The sequence below is a fragment of the Mixophyes fleayi genome, chromosome 6 (assembly GCF_038048845.1).
Source record: "Mixophyes fleayi isolate aMixFle1 chromosome 6, aMixFle1.hap1, whole genome shotgun sequence".
NCBI classification, from domain to species: domain Eukaryota; kingdom Metazoa; phylum Chordata; class Amphibia; order Anura; family Limnodynastidae; genus Mixophyes; species Mixophyes fleayi.
The window spans coordinates 17,379,280-17,400,211 of record NC_134407.1 but is presented as its reverse complement, the minus strand read 5'-3'; the positions used below and the strand labels follow the sequence as shown (position 1 = coordinate 17,400,211).

The 20,932-nt window shown below is 42.6% G+C and overlaps 2 protein-coding genes across 2 annotated transcripts in view; one reads left to right on the top strand and one right to left on the bottom strand.

Annotated features, from left to right (window-relative positions):
- Window positions 1–20,932, bottom strand: part of GOLGA7B (golgin A7 family member B) — a 245,674-nt gene that overhangs the window by 133,977 nt on the left and 90,765 nt on the right. The gene's annotated exons all lie outside the window — the stretch shown is intronic.
- Window positions 16,583–20,932, top strand: part of SFRP5 (secreted frizzled related protein 5) — an 89,176-nt gene continuing 84,826 nt past the window's right edge. The window contains exon 1 of the mRNA XM_075215937.1: window positions 16,583–17,354. Within this exon, the coding sequence (XP_075072038.1) occupies window positions 16,838–17,354 (517 nt within the window). The 5' untranslated portion in view covers window positions 16,583–16,837. The remainder of the gene's footprint in view (window positions 17,355–20,932) is intronic.

The window sequence follows — 20,932 nt, the reverse complement described above, 5'->3', positions numbered from 1 at the left end:
CTTCTTATACAGTCAAGGGGACGCTGAAGGTGGCATTGATGAATGTTATGTTTTTCTACCAAGGAAGACACAGCATTCAAAAACCAGCTTAGTGATGACCAGATTTTTATGGAAAAAGCTCCTTGTCGCAGTAGAGTAATTTGACTGCATCTCAGTTAGTACATTATGAAAGTTTTGTGTGGCAGGGAATCCATGTTTGTTATAGAAAATTGTATATCTCTATAACAGCTTTTGAACACTGCATTTACCTAACTGGAGAAACACCGACATCAGACATGCTGGTGTGACACCTGAATTATGACTACATAGTCAGCAACATCTGTTTACAATTTCCAGAGACATTGCTGCTACTGCACTACCCACCATGATATCACCATTGGATCACAACTCAATTATCTTGTACTGTACGCATTCCCCTTCAAAATGTTATGGTTGTGAACAAGCTTCAGTAGCATTAACAGCCATCCAATTTAGACAATGTACTTTCAAAGTTCCTCATATCTGGAGAAGCAATCATTACTCACAGCACTGGGGTCATGAGTCCGATTCCCGACCATGGCCTTATCTGTGTGGAGTTTGTATGTTCTCCCCGCGTTTGTGTGGGTTTCCTACGGGTGCTCCGGTTTCCTCTCACACTCCAAAAATATACTAGTAGGTTAATTGGCTGCTATTCAATGGACCTTAGTCTCTCTCTGTCTGTGTGTGTGTGTGTGTGTGTGTGTTAGGGGATTTAAACTGTAAGCTCCAATGGGGCAGGGGCTGATGTCAATGAGTCCTCTGTACAGCGCTGTGGAATTAGTGGCGCTATATAAATAGATGATGATGATGACTACCAGTTCTGGTGGAGTCGGGTTGCCCCTAAACCAATGGGACCCAAAGAACTGCACAGCCATGATTGGGAATGATTGGTAGATATTACCAACGTTTATTTTTTCCTGGCGGTCTCCTTTTAAATATACATCACACGAAAAAGACGGACAGCATCCAAGTAAGGTGGAAAACATGGGGTATGGGTCTAAAAGAGTGTTTAATTTTCTGTAAATGTTCGAAGGCCCAAGGAAGCGGAACGTGAAACAGGAAACTACATAAGTATCGGAAACAATTTCGTGGCAGTGAACGTCAGGAGGCGGCTTTTGCAGTTTCTATATATAAAGTGTTTTATAAGGTAAAAACGTTTAAGGTTTTGTTCTCTAACTATAGCATCTGCCCGAGTGAAACTCCCCCAATGTAACCTTTTAGATTTGTTCCTATTCAGCACATGCATTTCCTCCCGTGGTCATGGATATTCACGCATTAACATGACTTATTAGCAATTGAACTTTTAGTGGTTCCAGCCCAGCATCTGATGTTTTATAGCGTTGCACGTCTTTGCAGCCAAGAATACTTCTTCAGTTTGCCAAAAGAGTAAAAGTGTTTCAGTGTCGATAGTTCCTCTTAACCCCCAAACTAACAAATCTAGCCCGACATGATAATACAACAGTCTGCCAACAATGTCTCTTGATGTCCACAGCAAGAAACTGTAGATAACAGACAAATGGAAACTCTGTGAAGTGAGAACTGATGGTAAGACAATGAAACGTGTACTAATGTCTTTGACAGACAAGCGCATACTTCTAGCTAATAAGAGAGATTCAGTAATGAAGGAGAAAGATTCTAACAGATCCCAGAAGATAAACTAATCTTATGAGTAAGTATCTGGGGTTTACAAGCAAAACCTTTCACATACCGGTATGATAAAGACATCACGGCTGAACACTAAGTAGTAAATGTTTGATAGTACTGATTGGAATCACCGCAAAGTAATCCCAGATAATAAAAGCTACAGTAAAGCAGAATTGTAAATTGGGAATATTGTCAAATTCTTATCCCGTCTGTCTTGCTAAACCTTTTCCCAAACATACATGAAGGGGACACTGAAATGATCTGAAGCTGATTTATGTAGGGTGAAAATGGCAGGGCCGTAACTAGGGCTGTGCGACAGGGGCGACCGCCCAGGGCGCAACGCTAAAGGGGGGCGCAATTTAGGAATATTTTAGGTTAATTTGGTTAAAATTGAGGGCTAGGGGGGCGGCATTTGTCTTTCTCGCCCAGGGCACTAGAATTCTAAGTTACGGCTCCTGAAAATGGGGATGGATTTCTGCCTACAGGGCCAGAGCTAGATTACGGCTTTGGGGCCCGGGGCACTTAAGGCCTCATATCTCTCACATTGCCCCCTCATATTCCTCTCATCACAGCCCACTCCATGCCTCTCTTACTGATGCTCCCTCCCTGCCTCTCTCACTGATGCTCCCTCCCTGCCTCTCTCACTGATGCTCCCTCCCTGCCTCTCTCAATGTAGCTCCCTCAATGTCTCTCTCATTGTAGCCCTATTGATGCCACTCTTATTGCTGAACCCATCATACATCTCTCATTGCTGCCCCCTCCGTGCCTCTCTCATTGCTGCCCCCTCCATGCCTCTCATTGCTGCCCCCTCCGTGCAGTGGCAGATCCAGGGGGGAACTTGCTGCTGGCGGCTGCAAACTATGTGCAGGTCCGTTCGGCAGAGACAGGCAGGGAGAGTGTGCTGCCCGGCCACTCTGATTGTGTTACACTCACAATTAGAACGGCCGGGCAGCACACTCTCCCTGCCTGTCTCTGCCGAACGGACCTGCACATAGTGTGCAGCCGAAGGCAGCCTTTACAATCAAAATGGGGACGGGGACTAAATCACCCCCCCATACAATACAATTCTAGATCTGCCCCTCCCTCCATGCCTCTCTCATTGCTGCCCCCTTCATGCCTCTCTCATTGCTGCTCCCTTCATGCCTCTCTCATTACTGCCCCCTCCATGCCTCTTTCATTGCTGCCCCCTCCATGCCTCTCTCATTACTGCCCCCTCCATGCCTCTCTCATTACTGCCCCCTCCATGCCTCTCTCATTACTGCCCCCTCCATGCCTCTCTCATTACTGCCCCCTCCATGCCTATCTCATTACTGCCCCCTCCATGCCTCTCTCATTACTGCCCCATCCATGCCTATCTCATTGCTGCCCCTTCATGCCTCTTTCATTGCTGCCTCCTCCATTGCTGCCCCCTCCATGCCTATCTCATTACTGCCCCCTCCATGCCTCTTTCATTGCTGCCCCCTCCATGCCTCTTTCATTGCTGCCTCCTCCATGCCTCTCTCATTACTGCCCCCTCCATGCCTCTTTCATTGTTGCCCCCTCCATGCCTATCTCATTGTTGCCCCCTCCATGCCTCTTTCATTGCTGCCCCCTCCATGCCTCTTTCATTGCTGCCTCCTCCATTGCTGCCCCCTCCATGCCTATCTCATTACTGCCCCCTCCATGCCTCTTTCATTGCTGCCCCCTCCATGCCTCTTTCATTGCTGCCTCCTCCATGCCTCTCTCATTACTGCCCCCTCCATGCCTCTTTCATTGTTGCCCCCTCCATGCCTATCTCATTGTTGCCCCCTCCATGCCTATCTCATTACTGCCCCCTCCATGCCTCCTCCATTGCTGCCCCCTCCATGCCTATCTCATTACTGCCCCCTCCATGCCTCTTTCATTGCTGCCCCCTCCATGCCTCTTTCATTGCTGCCCCCTCCATGCCTCTTTCATTACTGCCCCATCCATGCCTATCTCATTGCTGCCCCTTCATGCCTCTTTCATTGCTGCCTCCTCCATGCCTATCTCATTTCTGCCCCCTCCATGCCTCTTTTATTGTTGCCCCCTCCATGCCTCTCTCATTGCTGCCCCCTCCATGCCTCTTTCATTGCTGCCTCCTCCATGCCTATCTCATTTCTGCCCCCTCCATGCCTCTTTTATTGTTGCCCCCTCCATGCCTCTTTCATTTCTGCCCCCTCCATGCCTCTTTCATTTCTGCCCCCTCCATGCCTCTTTCATTGCTGCCCCCTCCATGCCTATCTCATTGCTGCCCCCTCCATGCCTCTTTCATTGTTGCCCCCTCCATGCCTATCTCATTGCTGCCCCCTCCATGCCTCTTTCATTACTGCCCCCTCCATGCCTCTCTCATTACTGCCCCCTCCATGCCTCTTTCATTGTTGCCCCCTCCATGCCTATCTCATTGCTGCCCCCTCCATGCCTCTTTTATTGTTGCCCCCTCCATGCCTCTTTCATTTCTGCCCCCTCCATGCCTCTTTCATTTCTGCCCCCTCCATGCCTCTTTCATTGTTGCCCCCTCCATGCCTATCTCATTGCTGCCCCCTCCATGCCTCTTTCATTGTTGCCCCCTCCATGCCTATCTCATTGCTGCCCCCTCCATGCCTCTTTCATTGCTGCCTCCTCCATGCCTCTCTCATTACTGCCCCCTACATGCCTCTTTCATTGCTGCCCCCTCCATGCCTCTTTCATTGCTGCCTCCTCCATGCCTCTTTCATTGCTGCCCCCTCCATGCCTCTCTCATTACTGCCCCCTCCATGCCTCTTTCATTGCTGCCTCCTCCATGCCTCTTTCATTGCTGCCCCCTCCATGCCTCTCTCATTACTGCCCCCTCCATGCCTCTTTCATTGCTGCCCCCTCCATGCCTCTCTCATTACTGCCCCATCCATGCCTATCTCATTGCTGCCCCCTTCATGCCTCTTTCATTGTTGCCCCCTCCATGCCTCTTTCATTTCTGCCCCCTCCATGCCTCTTTCATTTCTGCCCCCTCCATGCCTCTTTCATTTCTGCCCCCTCCATGCCTCTTTCATTGCTGCCTCCTCCATGCCTATCTCATTGCTGCCCCCTCCATGCCTCTTTCATTACTGCCCCCTCCATGCCTATCTCATTGCTGCCCCCTCCATGCCTCTTTCATTGCTGCCTCCTCCATGCCTCTCTCATTACTGCCCCCTCCATGCCTCTTTCATTGCTGCCCCCTCCATGCCTCTTTCATTGCTGCCTCCTCCATGCCTCTCTCATTACTGCCCCCTCCATGCCTCTTTCATTGTTGCCCCCTTCATGCCTCTTTCATTGCTGCCCCCTTCATGCCTCTTTCATTGCTGCCTCCTCCATGCCTCTCTCATTACTGCCCCCTCCATGCCTCTCTCATTACTGCCCCCCCCATGCCTCTTTCATTGTTGCCCCCTCCATGCCTCTTTCATTGCTGCCCCCTCCATGCCTCTCTCATTGCTGCCCCCTCCATGCCTCTCTCATTGCTGCCCCCTCCATGCCTCTCTCATTGCTGCCCCCTCCATGCCTCTTTCATTGCTGCCTCCTCCATGCCTCTCTCATTACTGCCCCCTCCATGCCTCTCTCATTGTTGCCCCTTCATATATCTCTCATTACTGCCCCCTTCATGTCCCTGTCATTGCCCTGTAACTTACCTGTAGATGTGACAAGTGTTCTGACGCTCTGCTGCGCCCTCCATGCTGCTCGTGTCAGGAAGGTAATACTCTCCCTCTCTGAGCACTGGATTATAGAGCTGCCTGACGTCACCTGAGAACACTCAGAACGCGCTCCGACTAGTCTGTCCAGTCATATTAACCTCATGCATTTTAAAAAGCATAAGGCTAATACCTGCCTCTGGTGGTGGTTGGCAGATGCCAGGGTACACAGGGCACGAGTACCCCTTCCCCCTTACCTTATGTGTGTAAATATCAACTGAAAAGAGACACAAACAAAACTGACAGAAAATAAAATTGTGTGACTTGAAATAAAGTTTTTAAGATATAAAATAGGGTTAAACCAGCAATATTTTATGAGGAAAAAAGGAAACTTCAGATGAATTAAGATAGCATTCCAGATGTAATAGTTGCCAGTACTTTGAGGTGAAGTTTTTACATTTCTGTCACGGAACACAAGCCTGCAAAATGATGCAGAAAGCACTTGCTGAAATAGGCCATACAAATGTATTACAGAGACGTGCACTTAGGGGCGTGAAGTAAAAAAAGTCACAACGGTGTTCTCCTATTCATTTGTAAAGCAATAGTTGTATGTTTTTGAAAGAACACATTGCTCAGTGCATATGTGTTATACATATGTTTTGTACTAGAAAAGTACAGTCAAATGCAATAACAGGGTCATGGGTTCGATTCTGATCAGGGTCCTATCCGTGTGGAGCTTGTGGGTCTGATTCGTTACGGAACATACGAGGTATGTCTATTAAATAACGAGACTGATGAAATAACTCATCTTTATTTATTGGTATTAGAAATATAATGTTTGTCCCCTTCAATATACTCCCCATTTGCACTAATACATCGCTGTAGTCTTGTTTTCCACTAGTGGAAGGCATGGAGCGAATCAATTTCTGTCACTTGTTTCAACATATCTGTCGTTTTCTTCTTTACAGCATCAACTGACTCAAAATGTGTCCCTTTAAGCACTAATTTAACTTTTGGGAAAAGATAAAAATCGCAAGGTGCTAAATCGGGCTAATATGGAGGATGTTCAAGTGTAGTAATGTGTTTGTCGGTCAAAAACTGCTTCACAGAAAGTGCTGTGTGAGCAGGCGCATTGTCCTGGTGAAGAAAGAAACCATTTTAGTTGCGGACGTTTCTTTCTGACTCTTTCTCTCAGCTTTTGCAAACTTCCTTATAATAATGCTGATTAACTGTTGTGTCGTCTGGAACCCATTCTTCCAAAATTACACCCTTGAGATCGAAAAAAAAATGAGCATTGTTTTGAATTTTGACTTGCTTTGACGAGCTTTTTTCATTCTTGGTGATGACGGTGTTTTCCAGTTCATTGACTGTCTTTTGGTTTCAGGATCGTACTAGAAGATCCAGGTCTCATCACAAGTGATTACTTTATGAAACAGGTTTGGATTTGTGTCAAGTTGCTGCAGAATGTCAACACAACATTCCTTGCGACATTCTTTTAGCTCTGGTGTGAGAACCCTTGGGACCATCTTTGCACAAACTTTTGTCCTGTTAAGATCCTTACGCAAAAATTTTCCATACAGTGTCTTTGTCAATGTTCACGGATTCAGCTATCATTCGAACACTGAGTCGGCGGTCTTTTCGAACAATCTGACTGATTTTTTTCTACATTTTCTTCGGTTCTTGAAGTGCAAGGTTGACCAGGGCGTTCATCATCTTCCACATTCTCACGTCCCTCGCTAAATCTTTTGTGCCACTCAAACACACACGCGCGAGACAGACAGTCATTCCCATAGGCCGTAGCAGGGGCGGATCTAGACTTTATGTTTAGGGGGGGCGATTTTGCATAATCACGCCCCTCCTTTGCTCTGATTGGCTGGCCCGCGTTAAACCCCGCCTTCCGCCCGCGATTCGCCCCGCCCCCTCCTGTTGTGATCGCCGGCTGGGACCACTCTGATTGGCTGGCCCACATTTAGCCCCGCCCCCCGCTCGCTCTTAGCCCCGCCAGTCCCGTTTTGATCGGCGGCTTAGACCTAGCTTTTTGCTGCTAGGGGGGGCGAATGCCTAGATCGCCCCCCCCTGGATCCGCCACTGGGCCGTAGTGAGCATTTGAAAACATTGGTGTTTTGTGCAATTTTACTAGAAATTTCAAATTGACACGTTGTTCAACTTTTAAACTTTGCATTTTGTCGGCACTCTACAGATAACACAACCAAACTAAATGGTGACTCACAATCAACTGAACATCATAGAGTGTTGCAGCTTGTCATACAGGTTCAGACAGGTTCAAGGTTACTACGTATGCAGTTATAACCGATTCTGACTGTTTTGTTTACTAGGTGGAATCACAGTCTCGTTATTTAATAGACATACCTCGTACAGTAACTGCCGATACGTGCTGTATTTTGTGTAAAATCACTCTACCCATGCCCAGAAACTAACCATTCACCAGAGAACGCAGCAACATCCAAATCATCTTCAAGCGCAAAGGACCCTTACTACAGTCTATGATTTCATTGGCAGAATGGGGAGGGGACTGGGCGTATGCACGTAGTCAATGTACAGTAATGGCGTGCCAAGCTCCGGCGCACACAACAGCGGCCGATTCAAGCTTTGGGCATCGATAAGCGAAGTGGTCTGGTGTAAGTACCAACTGATAGTGATGATGGCTGTGTATACATGCTAGAACATGTGTTTGCGAGCAACTGTAAAAATGCATTTTGTGTACAGTAGACATTCATAGTATTCTAATAAATGTATTTTATTGGAAGTAAAAAAAATAGAGACCTTTTCCCTCTTTTTATATAATTTGACTATATTATCTTAACAGGTGACAACCAAAGAATACTTTTAGGACTTTATATTCCACATATATATTGTTCGTATTCTATAGTGTATTGTCTGTTAGAGCAGAACAGACCTAGACCTGTATTCAGACATATGTTACAGACATATCTTTACATCCGCTCCTTGTCGAATATGAAAATACGTTGGTTTTGCGTCCTTTAATGAGTCAGGCCCTGTATGTTCTCTCCATGTTTGTGTGGTTTCCTCCAACACTCCAAAACCATTTCGGTAAGTTAATTGACCGCTGACAAATTAGACTTTTGCGTCTGTGTGTGTGGTAGGGAATTTCGACTGCATTTAGCACCAGTGGTGCAAGGAAAGGTGTGAAAATTCTGCGTACAGCATTGGCACTATATAAACAATAATAATAATAAGTCACATTTTCCGTTATTATTGGCCATATAGATAAATATGGCTACATAAAGGGAGGAAAAAGTTGAAACCTTGTGCCATAAAGCTCTGCGGATGTTAGGGTACTAAAAATGCTTTAGATGCACTAACACCCAAAAATGTGATCAGGTGCACATCCTGCGTGGCTCCAACAGGACTTCACTCAGAATTGTACTCTCCCAAAAGAGTAGGTAACTCAAGGGTCCAGTTGACACCATGACAGTGCAGCAACAATCATCAGCATTTAAAGCAAGACAATGGGCTGTACACAATAATGATCCCATGCATACAGCAATAACATACATTCCAGGCTTTATAATAATAATATTAATAGTAAAAAACACACACTTGGCCTGACCTAGAGCTGGTCATAGAACTTGTCATAGTTACTATTAGATGAGGTTTATGCATCTCATCAATCACATTAGGGGCATAGTTCAAAACACACGGAAATTGGCTCTGTGCACTTCCGAAATCATCAAGGACTAATTCTGAAGATACGAGCGCTGATGAAATCGGGAGTAGGTCTGCTCATCTCTACTACACAAGACACTGCAGGATACCAATACCTATATAGATTATAAATTCGCAAAAGAACGCACACAAAAAAATATAGAATGTCAACAATTAATTAAAAAAAAATGTTTCCCCACATTTGTTAAGATGCTCTTAATGTCTAGCATAAAATACATTTTTACAGTTGTTCCTGATTGCAAACACGTGTTATAGCATGCATACAAGCTGTCATCACTGGTACTCAGGTCTTAGACTAGCCCTGTACCTGGAGTAAGAGATACAGCAGAAAAAAACAAGTAAGTTTGAGATGCTCAGAACTTGATTCGAACGTGCGCTTGAGTTTGGCGCCACATTACTGTAAACGTCCCTTCCAACACCTTGTTCATCCCTGAGATTGTACACTGTAGTAAGTGTCCTTTGTGCTCACAGACAGAGCAGACAGTTTACTGGCGTATTGTCCAGTTCTAGATATGCGCAGAGTGATTTCGCGTACGATATATCCTCAAAATGGGCAGATACGTACCTTGGTGAATCAGACCCTATCTGTTGAGTAGTGGAGAGTTAAACAAAAGACTGGAGAACTGATAAGGTTACAAAAACCATTGTTATAAATTTCAGGGATTAAATCCCACTTGAAGAAACCCTTTGATTGGATTTATCTTCAGGTTTCAGTTTACATGTCCGTCCCACCACTATCAAGGCTCACACTTAAGCTAGGTACTTCAAACAGGTACACTACATGTGCTACTGACCTTTTTAAGTGTCATAGTCGTACTGGTCCAGACCATCATCTCCACCTCTCTTGAGCTTATTGGATTTGCTCTTTGCTCTTCTTGAGCATCTTCATCCCCCACCTTAACTTTTTCAACATATTTTGGCCATTCCAGCACCATCTCTGACTCTGTCTCCGTCTCCATAGCTGCAACCCCCACTGACACCTTCTCCTCACCCGCAATCCCCGCTGACACCTTCTCCTCAACCGCAACCCCCGCTGACACCTTCTCAACCGCAACCCCCACTGACACCTTCTCACCAGCAACCCCCACTGACACCTTCTCCTCACCCGCAACCCCCACTGACACCTTCTCCTCACCCGCAACTCCCGCTGACACCTTCTCCTCACCAGCAACCCCCACTGACACCTTCTCCTCACCCGCAACTCCCGCTGACACCTTCTCCTCACCCGCAACCCCCGCTGACACCTTCTACTCACCCGCAACCCCCACTGACACCTTCTCACCCGCAACCCCCACTGACACTTCTACTCACCCGCAACCCCCACTGACACCTTCTCCTCAACCCCCGCTGACACCTTCTCCTCAACCCCCGCTGACATCTTCTCCTCAACCGCAACCCCCGCTGACACCTTCTCCTCACCCGCAACCCCCGCTGACACCTTCTCCTCACCCGCAAACCCCACTGACACCTTCTCCTCACCCGCAACCCCCACTGACACCTTCTCCTCACCCGCAACCCCCACTGACACCTTCTCCTCACCAGCAACCCCCACTGACACCTTCTGCTCCCTCGCCATCTTCTCACGCTCCTCGGCGCCAGACAGGCTCCTGTCATTTTATACACTCAGACATGGGCGTTCGTTTCTGCTGTGGACCAATCAGCGATGATGCCGGCAGAGAATGGAGCATTCCATTACATACAAAGGGATTTTATTATTAGGGAATAATTATTGCATTGCACCTTACCAGTTAAATGTTTTTTCAAAATTTTATGTATGTTACTAAACTTCTATTTTATAGGAACAAATGAAGAGACAGTGTTGCCTTCTCTTTTTATGCGGCTTTGGGTGTTAACTATAGTGAAAGCTCTGCCCCTTTATGCTGCTGTCTTTGGTATATATCGTTACATTTCCCGCAAATGATGCTTCAGTGTGTACGAAATTAAAATTATTGCTCACGACAACATGGCTGTAAAAAGTCGCTAACGGGACGGCCGTTCTTCCCTTTATCGTCTAACACAAGGCTAGTGTGTATGCAGTCCATGGACCGAGCAACGGACCATCGATCGCATGTAAAATCGCTCGGCATAAAAAGTTGCTGGAAATTCTGTAGTGTGTACCCAGCTTTACACTGTATGATTACACCAAGCAAAAAGACATGTTCTCCCTATGGAATCAACATATATTTTTCATTAAAGGACTATGGAGCTGATTTAACAGATGAAAATCATTTTATTTTTGAAATGCTTAGCACAAATATCTAAAAATGGAAATAAAGCGATTAAAAATAATTCTAACAATAACATAGTTTAAGAGTCGGTATTAAATTGAATACGTTATTGTGGATGCTCTCATAGAACTACCAACAGGTCAGGTTTTCAGGATGTTTTTAATAGTGCACAGGGGAGTTAGTTTATTTTGGTTGGGTCAAAAATTATCCAACCTGTTTCTACAGACAGAAATCCTGAAAACATGACCTGTTGGTAGCTCTTGAGGATTGGCTTTGAGCACCTCTGTATAGAGTATGCATCTAATTTAGCAGTATCAGGAACAATATCTGTGTTCATGTAGATGTATTTTATGATGTATTTATATGCATATATTGTTTATACTAGCATATGGATGCAAAATATGTATGGTTTTAAAAATAAAACAATATACATTTAAAAGTGCTTTATTATTTGAATAGATCATTTTTTTAGTGTCTAAGGTTTTAATATATATTTTGAACTATTTTTAAACTAGGGGCTAGATTTAGTAAACTGCGGGTTTGAAAAAGTGGAGATGTTGCCTATAGCAACCAATCAGATTCTGTTACTCTGTAGAATGCACTAAATAAATGATAACTAGAATCTGATTGGTTGCTATAGGCAACACCTCCACTTTTTCAAACCCACCGTCTAGTAAATATACCCCTAGGAGTGAAAGGCTAAACGTGAGCTTTCAGTTCCACTGCGCATGCGAGAGCCGATGACACGGTGCGTTTATCTTTACCGCTCTGGCTCAGTATCGACAGGGCAGTTGAGCTTTGCGGGTAATAGTTTTTTGATTAATTGTGGCAGTAAAGATTTTTGTCTACCCACAGTGGAGGCAGCCCTGTACTTCACTAGCACTCAGTGACTTCTGTGACTTGCTTCATGTCACAGTCATCTCACTAGATCCTGTGGAATTTATAGAAGTATATGTACGACTATGCCGTGTGTAGGCGACAGGTAGACTCAATGCTTCTTGTTGCACAAATCTTAAAATCTACTAGGCAGTTATGTGGGAGATCCTTTAAGTTGGAATTTTATATAACTTCCTTCTGCTTGTATGACCCTGTGGTACAGAACACAGCGGTGTCACTGGGCCTTTATCCTAAGTGCACGCGGACAGATTAGACGACTGCGATAGGCTTTACTCACCCTTGATAATACTCACAGGGAAAATGGAGTTTCAAAACTGGCGTCACACTATAGTAACATAAGAAACCAATTCAAATACCCCCATATAATAACTTCCAAAACACCCTTATAATAACAACTTCCAATACCCCCATATAAGAACAACCTCCAATACCCCCGTATAAGTACAACTTCCAATATCCCCATATAAGTACAACTTCCAATACCCCCGTATAAGTACAACTTCCAATATCCCCATATAAGTACAACTTCCAATACCCCCATATAAGTACAACTTTCAATACCCCATATAAGTACAACTTCCAATACCCCCATATAAGAACAACCTCCAATACCCCCGTATAAGTACAACTTCCAATACCCCATATAAGTACAACTTCCAATATCCCCATATAAGAGCAACTTCCAATACCCCCTTATAAGAACATCTTCCAATACCCCCATATAAGTACAACTTCCAATACCCCTATATAAGAACTACTTTCAATACTCCCATATAAGAACAACTTTCAATACTCCCATAAAAGTACAACTTCTTATACCCCCATATAAGAGCAACTTCCAATGCTCCCATATAATAACTTCCAACACACCCTTATAATAACAACTTCCAATACCCCCATATAAGAACAACTTCCAATGCTCCCATATAATAACAACTTCCAATACCCCATATAATAACTTCCAACACACCCTTATAATAACAACTTCCAATACCCCCATATAAGAACAACTTCCAATACCCCTATATAAGTACAACTTCCAATACCCCTATATAAGAACACCTTCCAATACTCCGATGTAAATTTACACAATTAAAAAAAATAAAGAAAATATTATAGAGTAAAATTAAGACATGACAGCAGCAAATTTATAGAGGGGGTGCAACATTTTCACTGCTTGCTCTGGATTTGAAACCCTGCCCCTAACATCACTGTATTAATAAACCACGCTGTGTTTGGAGAGTGATTACCATATAGCATCTCCTGCATGATGAACCCCATGAAAAACTCTGGTAGCTGTTTGCAGTTACAAATATTAGCAATTAGATCTCTCCTCCATTTGTACACACTGGGGAAGATTTACTAGAGCGTCTAAAACAGAAAAGTAGAGGTGTTGCCCATAGCAACCAATCAGATTTCAGCTATCATATTCTAGAATGTACTAGAAAAATGAGAGCAAGAATGTGATTGGTTGCTATGAGCAACACCTCCGCTTTTCCTGTATAGAAGCTTTAGTAAATCTACCCCCGTGGACTTTCTCAGGGTATGGTATATAAACGGTACTTGTATATTTACGTCCATAAAACACGCAGCCTTGAACACGAACATATATTAAGCATCAATGATTATAAACAGCTATATGTGGATGCAAAAATAGATATGTCCGCATCTTACTTAATAGGAGGAGCAATGTTTCAGCTTTTCCTCCTCCGTCTACCTATGTAATCAGTGTATGAGCACTTAGCTCTACAGGTAAAATATCTTCAGAAATATCATGTGATGCCCACATAGCTTACGTTGTATCTTGTCTATTTTGTGGCAAGACTATGGGCAAGATTTACTAAACTGCGTGTTTGGAAAAGTGGAGATGTTGCCTATAGCAACCAATCAGATTCTAGCTTTCATTTATTTAGTGCTTACTACAAAATGATAACTAGAATCTGATTGGTTGCTATAGACAACATCTCCACTTTTTCAAACCCGCAGTTTAGTAAATATGCCCATATGTGATTTTCAATACTGCATACCTCCAAACGGTCCCAATGTTGAAGGGACATCCCGATTTGTGGACTGCAATAGGGGAGGGGCTTAACAGAAAAGTGGTTGTGTTATATCAGAACTTGCCTATTTGTGGGTGGAGTTTGTTGGAATTGGGCGTGGTTTATTTTGTCCCACTTTCAGGATTCTGAATGTTGGGAGGTTTCTATTGGTTCAATACAAAACTATTGTACATAAATATAAGGCTGTTGTGATGAGCTCCATTGCATTAGGTACTGGCCTAAGTTTGGGTCAAGAATCAAAAACATATATCATGTTTAATCATCAGAACACGGTCATGGATTACAGCAGAGGTAGGCAAACTTTACCTCTCCAGCTGCTGTGGAACTACAAAACCCAGCATGCCTGGCCGTCAAATGCTAGAACTTTAGATTCATAATAGCTGGAAGGGAACATGTTTCCTAAACCTGCGACAGATACTGCAGTTGGGGAAAAAATCTGTGCTTTGCCCTCTCACAAACTTGAACAAACAAGCAGACCAGGAACTGTGTGTGTTATACAGTGATAAATATAGGTCCAAGATGTACCGAGATGCAATACAGCATTGATGTAATCCAAATGTCTTTTTTGAACAATTGAATAAAAACATCAAAAGTAACCAATGTATATGTTAAACAATATTATATACCCTGAAAGCAACCATTTTAAACTACTATTGAATAGTATGTTCAAAAGTAGTTTCATGTTGAACTGAATCCTGTAAGATTACCTCATTTGTAGTTAAGGATCTTAACTTGAGAAACTTCTTATTTCAATCTCCTGGACAAAACCATGGTACAATGCAAGGGGTGCAGATTAGTATTCTGTTTTGCACATAAGTTAAATACTGACTGTTTTTTCATGTAGCACACAAATATCAACTTTAAATTTCAGTGTACAAATAAGCTATCAAGTATTTGTGTGCTACATGAAAAAACAGTCAGTATTTAACTTATGTGCAAAACAGAATGCTAATCTGCACCCCTTGCATTGTAACATGGTTTTGTCCAGGAGACTGAAATAAGAAGTTTCTTCAGTTAAGATCCTTAATGAATCAGGTCCCTGGTGAACCTTCTGCAGAATTTTTGACTCAAATTCTCTTCCTTACTGCACTTACCATGCCATTAAGGGACATAGACAGGGAAAGCGCCACTGGCTGGATGGAAACGGTTTAATAACTTAAACTATGTGATATGGAAGTCTCAAACCTGAGAGTACAGCACAGGTTAAATCTGCAGATTCTAATATGTAAGGTTTTCATTTAAACACATGCTGCAATCACCCAGACGCTGATCAATGTTGAAGTTGTTGCAGTTATTTCATCGGTAGACCACGTTCCTATGAGAAGTCTTGTGAATACTTTGTTGCCAGCAAACAATTACTAGAATATCTGTTATTAAGGATACAAGTTACCCAATAAGGCACGTCCTGCTTTTTATCAGGGTGTGCAACTTTAAACCAAAACGAGTGTCCACTCTCTTCAGGATCACAGCAGGAGGTATGGTAAACCTGAAGATTGCTTATTAAACGAGAATAGCAAAATCCTTACAACAGGGTAACTGTAGTTAAAAAACGCAATCTCCAGGACAGAAATGGATGCACCTTACCAGCCTTGAAATACAAAAAACTTCTCTGACTATGGGCTAGATTTACTAAGCTGCAGGTTTGAAAAAGTGGAGATGTTGCCTACAGCAAGCAATCAGATTCTAGCTATCATTTTGTAGAATGTACTAAATACAAGAAAGCTAGAATCTGATTGGTTGCTATAGGCAACATCCCCACTTTTTCAAACCCGCAGCTTAGTAAATCTAGCCCTATGACTGTACTTAAACCGACGTGGGATTGTAACACGGTTTAATAACAGATTGGCTTTATTGTGCCTGCTGTAAAAACAATCCTTACAGAACTTACATTTGAGTCCTAATTAGTCTGCTTAAACTTCTTGGCAACAATCTGTCGTGGAACCACATCTTTGTATAAAGGGGATAAAAAAGAAATTGGCAGAATACTAAACAGGGAAAGAAAAAAAAAATCTGAAAAGAAAAGGAAGGAATTTGTTACCAAAACGTCAGAGAGAGTTTGATAGAGTGTGCAACATGTAAATTAAATGGAAGCATGTAGCAGAGAAGGATGATGATGGCGTGTGCACTAGACAGGTTTACATACAAGGCAGTGAGTAGCATAAACCATGACAGGAGACTTGTAGGGAGGATGACTACAGGTGTTTCACAAGAGAAAGCCTGCAGGACTTTCAAACCCACACATACAGTCAGGATTCTGGACCCCAGCAGCAGGAGGAGGCTTGGCCACTGTAGACAGGCTGCTGGCTAATCCTTCAGGACTCACTTAAAAGATTAGAGGTGGGTGGTGCTAAGATTCCCTGAACTGGGTAAGGAGTTTGGGAGCAGGCAAACAAGCACAGACTTTTAATTCACTTCTTGTGCTGCATACAAGCCCCAGCTGTCTCTACTTGTAGCTGCAGAGGGGAGAGAGAGAGAGGGGCATAGCAAGGAGGAACGGAAAAGGAATAGGATAACTGCTTTTTCAATGTTTTTTCATTCATTACATTTCTGCCTTCTCCTAGAATTTTAACAGAAAGCAGAAGTCTCCTTGGACACGTTGATGAATAAAGTTTAAGAGCTTCTCTCTGCCAGCTTTGGTGCAGCCATGCACTTCCAGTTGAATACAGTGGCTTGTTTGAACTCCTTGCTGTTTGGGTTCATCCTGTGGACTTCTGCAGAAGAATATGATTATTATAGCTGGCAGTCCGACAATTTCCAGAACGGGCGCTTCTACACCAAACAAAGCCAATGCGTGGACATTCCCCAAGACCTCCATCTGTGCCACAACGTTGGCTACAAGAAAATGCGGTTGCCTAACTTGCTCGACCACGAGACGATGCCGGAGGTGAAGCAGCAAGCCAGCAGCTGGGTACCCCTGTTGGCCAAACGATGCCATAGGGACACCCAACTCTTCCTGTGCTCCCTGTTTGCCCCAATTTGCTTGGAAAGACCCATCTACCCCTGCCGCTCACTGTGTGAGGTGGTGCGTGACAGCTGTGCCCCCGTTATGGAGTCCTACGGTTTTCCTTGGCCAGAGATGCTAAACTGTAATAAATTTCCCCTCGATAACGACCTGTGCATCACTGTTCAATTTGGTAGCAAGCAAGTTACTCAGCCACCAGGTAAGTCACTTACAATTTACTTTCTTTATGAAACACGTTTTTCTGCTAGACTGTAAGTTCTAATATGGTGTAAGGGTCATTTCAACTCCAATCTTTGGGTCTGATTCATTAAGGATCTTAACTTGAGAAACTTCTTATTTCAGTCTCCTGGACAAAACCATGTTACAATGCAAGGGGTGCAAATTAGTTTTCTGTTTTGTGCATAAGTTCAATACTGACTGTTTTTTCATGTAGCACACAAATATCAACTTTAAATTTCAGTGTACAAATAAGCTATCGAGTATTTGTGTGCTACATGAAAAAACAGTCAGTATTTAACTTATGTGCAAAACATAATACTAATTTGCACCCCTTGCATTGTAACATGGTTTTGTCCAGGAGACTGAAATAAGAAGTTTCTCAAGTTAAGATCCTTAATGAATCAGGCCCTTTATTCGGTCAAGTCGGTGCAGCTGTCCGGCTTTCACAATTACAGACTGGCCTTAGAAGAACCAACATTCATTCATTAATTTGCAACAATTGTTCAAACATCACTTAAGCAGTGTGTATCTCAGTTACCTTTGCCCCTTATTCCAGAGTGTGTTTTATCTCTGGTGTCTGAGCATATATGTACTAATATATAAATATTACATGATTTCCACGATTAGTGGTGTTCAGGACTTAATAATTGCACATCGTTAATAAGGAAATTGTCATAGAGAGAGAGAGAGAGAGAGAGGAGTGATACATTTTCCAAGTTACATTTGTCATATTGCTCACAAGTTAAATGTTTTTATTGTTTTATTACCAAATAGTACAATACAGGAGATACAATCAGTATCGTGTATTTTAGTACTGTGCAATTCATGCCATAGACCAAAAGACTTTAATAACTATTGGAAAGTTTGGATTATTATTGTTTGCATAATTGCTAAATAACCTTCATCTGTCTCTGTCGACATAAGGGCAGTGCTTTGTGGTGGGGATCACATACAGTTAAAACACATTTTTTTTTAATCATTGAAAAATGAAAACGTAACATTCCGGGGCTGATATTATTCGCTGGACAGATAAGAAAGCAGACAGCTCCCAGCAGACTTCAGGGAGAAGAATATTACAGTTGTACAGAACTTAAACGCAAAGTCACAACTTTTAACTATGAATTATGTTTGTACTGATTCCCCCCCCCCAATAAAAACTATAAAACGTTTAATAAAAAGACCAGCAAACATTTTCTCCGACATCTACCCCAAACTTCATGAATATTAACAATAAAAAGAAAGTATTGCAGTGTTCAGCAGTAACATTTAGAAGGGGCTTCTGTGTGAATAGACACAGAAGTAGGATAGGAAATAACGTCAATCAGATCTAACACATCCTAATAAGACAAACACACAAAACAGTTTACATTTTAAGTGTTTCACTATTGAAATGGCTGGATGTAAAGAAAGCATGAACCATTGTCTCCAGATATTTAGAAGTGTTGCTATAAAATCCTTAGTTAAATAAACTAGATAGAATGAAAGGATTTGAAGTGTTTCTCTGAGCACAAGATTAGAGAGGACTGAACAATGATAGCAGAAGTTTTCTCACTTCTTAATGAGTGTGGATCATTGTGTTATTGAACATTTTGTATGCTAATTATTTAAAACAAAATGAGATATATATATATATATATATTATATTGACATTGGTCCCACAGTTTTATATATACTATAGTTTATTAAGTAATAAATAAATTATAAATAGTATTATTATATACTGCATATCACCTAACTAGTATTAATTATTGCTATGGGTAAAATGATCTGCTTCTTTGTATATGTCCATCACTTGTGTATAAAGCCTTTACCACTAGGATTAGATATCTTGGGATATAGGAGTATAATAATAATTCAAACACTGTATTGCCAAGGTAAGGTTTCACTAAAGATCCAATTTGCGCCATTAAAGCCTATCTCGCCCGACCTTGCAAGCAGATAAGCGCCCTTGCAGGAGAATTACCTGCTCTCTTAGATTCGGGAGGTCTCGCCATAATTCATCATCATCATCACCATTTATTTATATAGCGCCACTAATTCCGCAGCGCTGTACAGAGAACTCACTCACATCAGTCCCTGCCCCATTGGAGCTTACAGTCTAATTCCCTGCAGCAGAGTAGGCAACTATGAGATATATTTGTCGTCAATATAATTCACCTTGGCGTCAATATGCTAGAAATTGTCTTTGAATAATTGCTGACATAGCGCCACTAAATACACAGCGTTTTACAAAATTACAGGAGTAGACCCAGCGAAGACGTCCTTATTCAACAAAATAGTAAGTGAAGTCCCGTGATCGACATTCTGCAGAGAAAACAGACGTTTTCTCAGGATTTTTGGGTTATCACAACGAGGACCCATAAACGTCTAATTAGATCAGACAGGGACAGTAGGTCAAACTTTAGTACATACATCAACCTGTGCCGCAAGTGTCGAAGTGAAAGACAAGGGTGGTGTGCTTGTCTGACGGCTGCACTCAGCAGGCCGTGCTTGAGGACTGGTTTCCAGGTATAAAATGACAAATCCCTATTGTCGCGAAAACTGTGTTTTATCGTTAGCAATAGAGCTTCCTTTCACTTCACTCAATATACCAAAGGGTGACCGCCGGTGAGGGCGTTACTATTGAGAGAGGCAATATTTGACAGCTATCACCTTTGCATGGGGGACATGTATCACTGAGATAGTTCATTCTGTTATCTCTAAGGATGAAGATAAAAGAGGATTGTTTGAAAAAAGCATTTTTTCAATGGTTTTTAAATATGTGTGTGTGTATATATATATTAGAGATGGTCACTGACCCCCGTGTTTTGGTTTTGGATTCGGTTTTGGATCTGGATTACCGTTGTGTTTTGGTTTTGGTTTTGGTTTTGCAAATCCGCCATTGCGTGTTTTGGTTTTGGTTTTGGTTTTGTTTGGTTTTGTTTTGCTATTTTGTTGGAAAATACATGTTTTTGTGCCTAAAATAACCCAATTTAGTGCTCCAACTGTTTTAGAGATAAGTAATCTAATTGTTGAGGTAATAAATCATCCAAAAAAACTGTTTAATTCTTCGTTGGTAGGCCTTCGTTTATTCTACACACAAAACAGATTGTCTTCCTCTCCATCTATGCATATTGGCAATGCAGCCATCGTCTTTGAATCTATATTACACCCTACACTTATAGTTAAATATGTAAAGAAATGGAAAAAGACAGTTTGCTTTCTGTCTCTATAGGCCCCCCTCCACTTTTTTAAAAAAACAAAAAATTCAGCCGTTATAGACTGTACAATATTAATTGACATGGGGAAAGCCAGTTTGGTTTCTGTCTCTCTAGGCCCCCCTCCACTTGTATAAAATACCAAAAAATCCAGCCGTTATAGACTGTACAATATTAATTGACATGGAGAAAGCCAGTTTGGTTTCTGTCTCTCTAGGCCCCCCTCCACTTGTATAAAATACTAATAAATTCAGCCGTTATATACTGTACAATATAAATTGAAATGGACAAAGGCAGTTTGGTATCTGTCTGCATCAGATCCTCTCTCCACTAGGAGTAAAATAGAAAACTATTCAGCCGT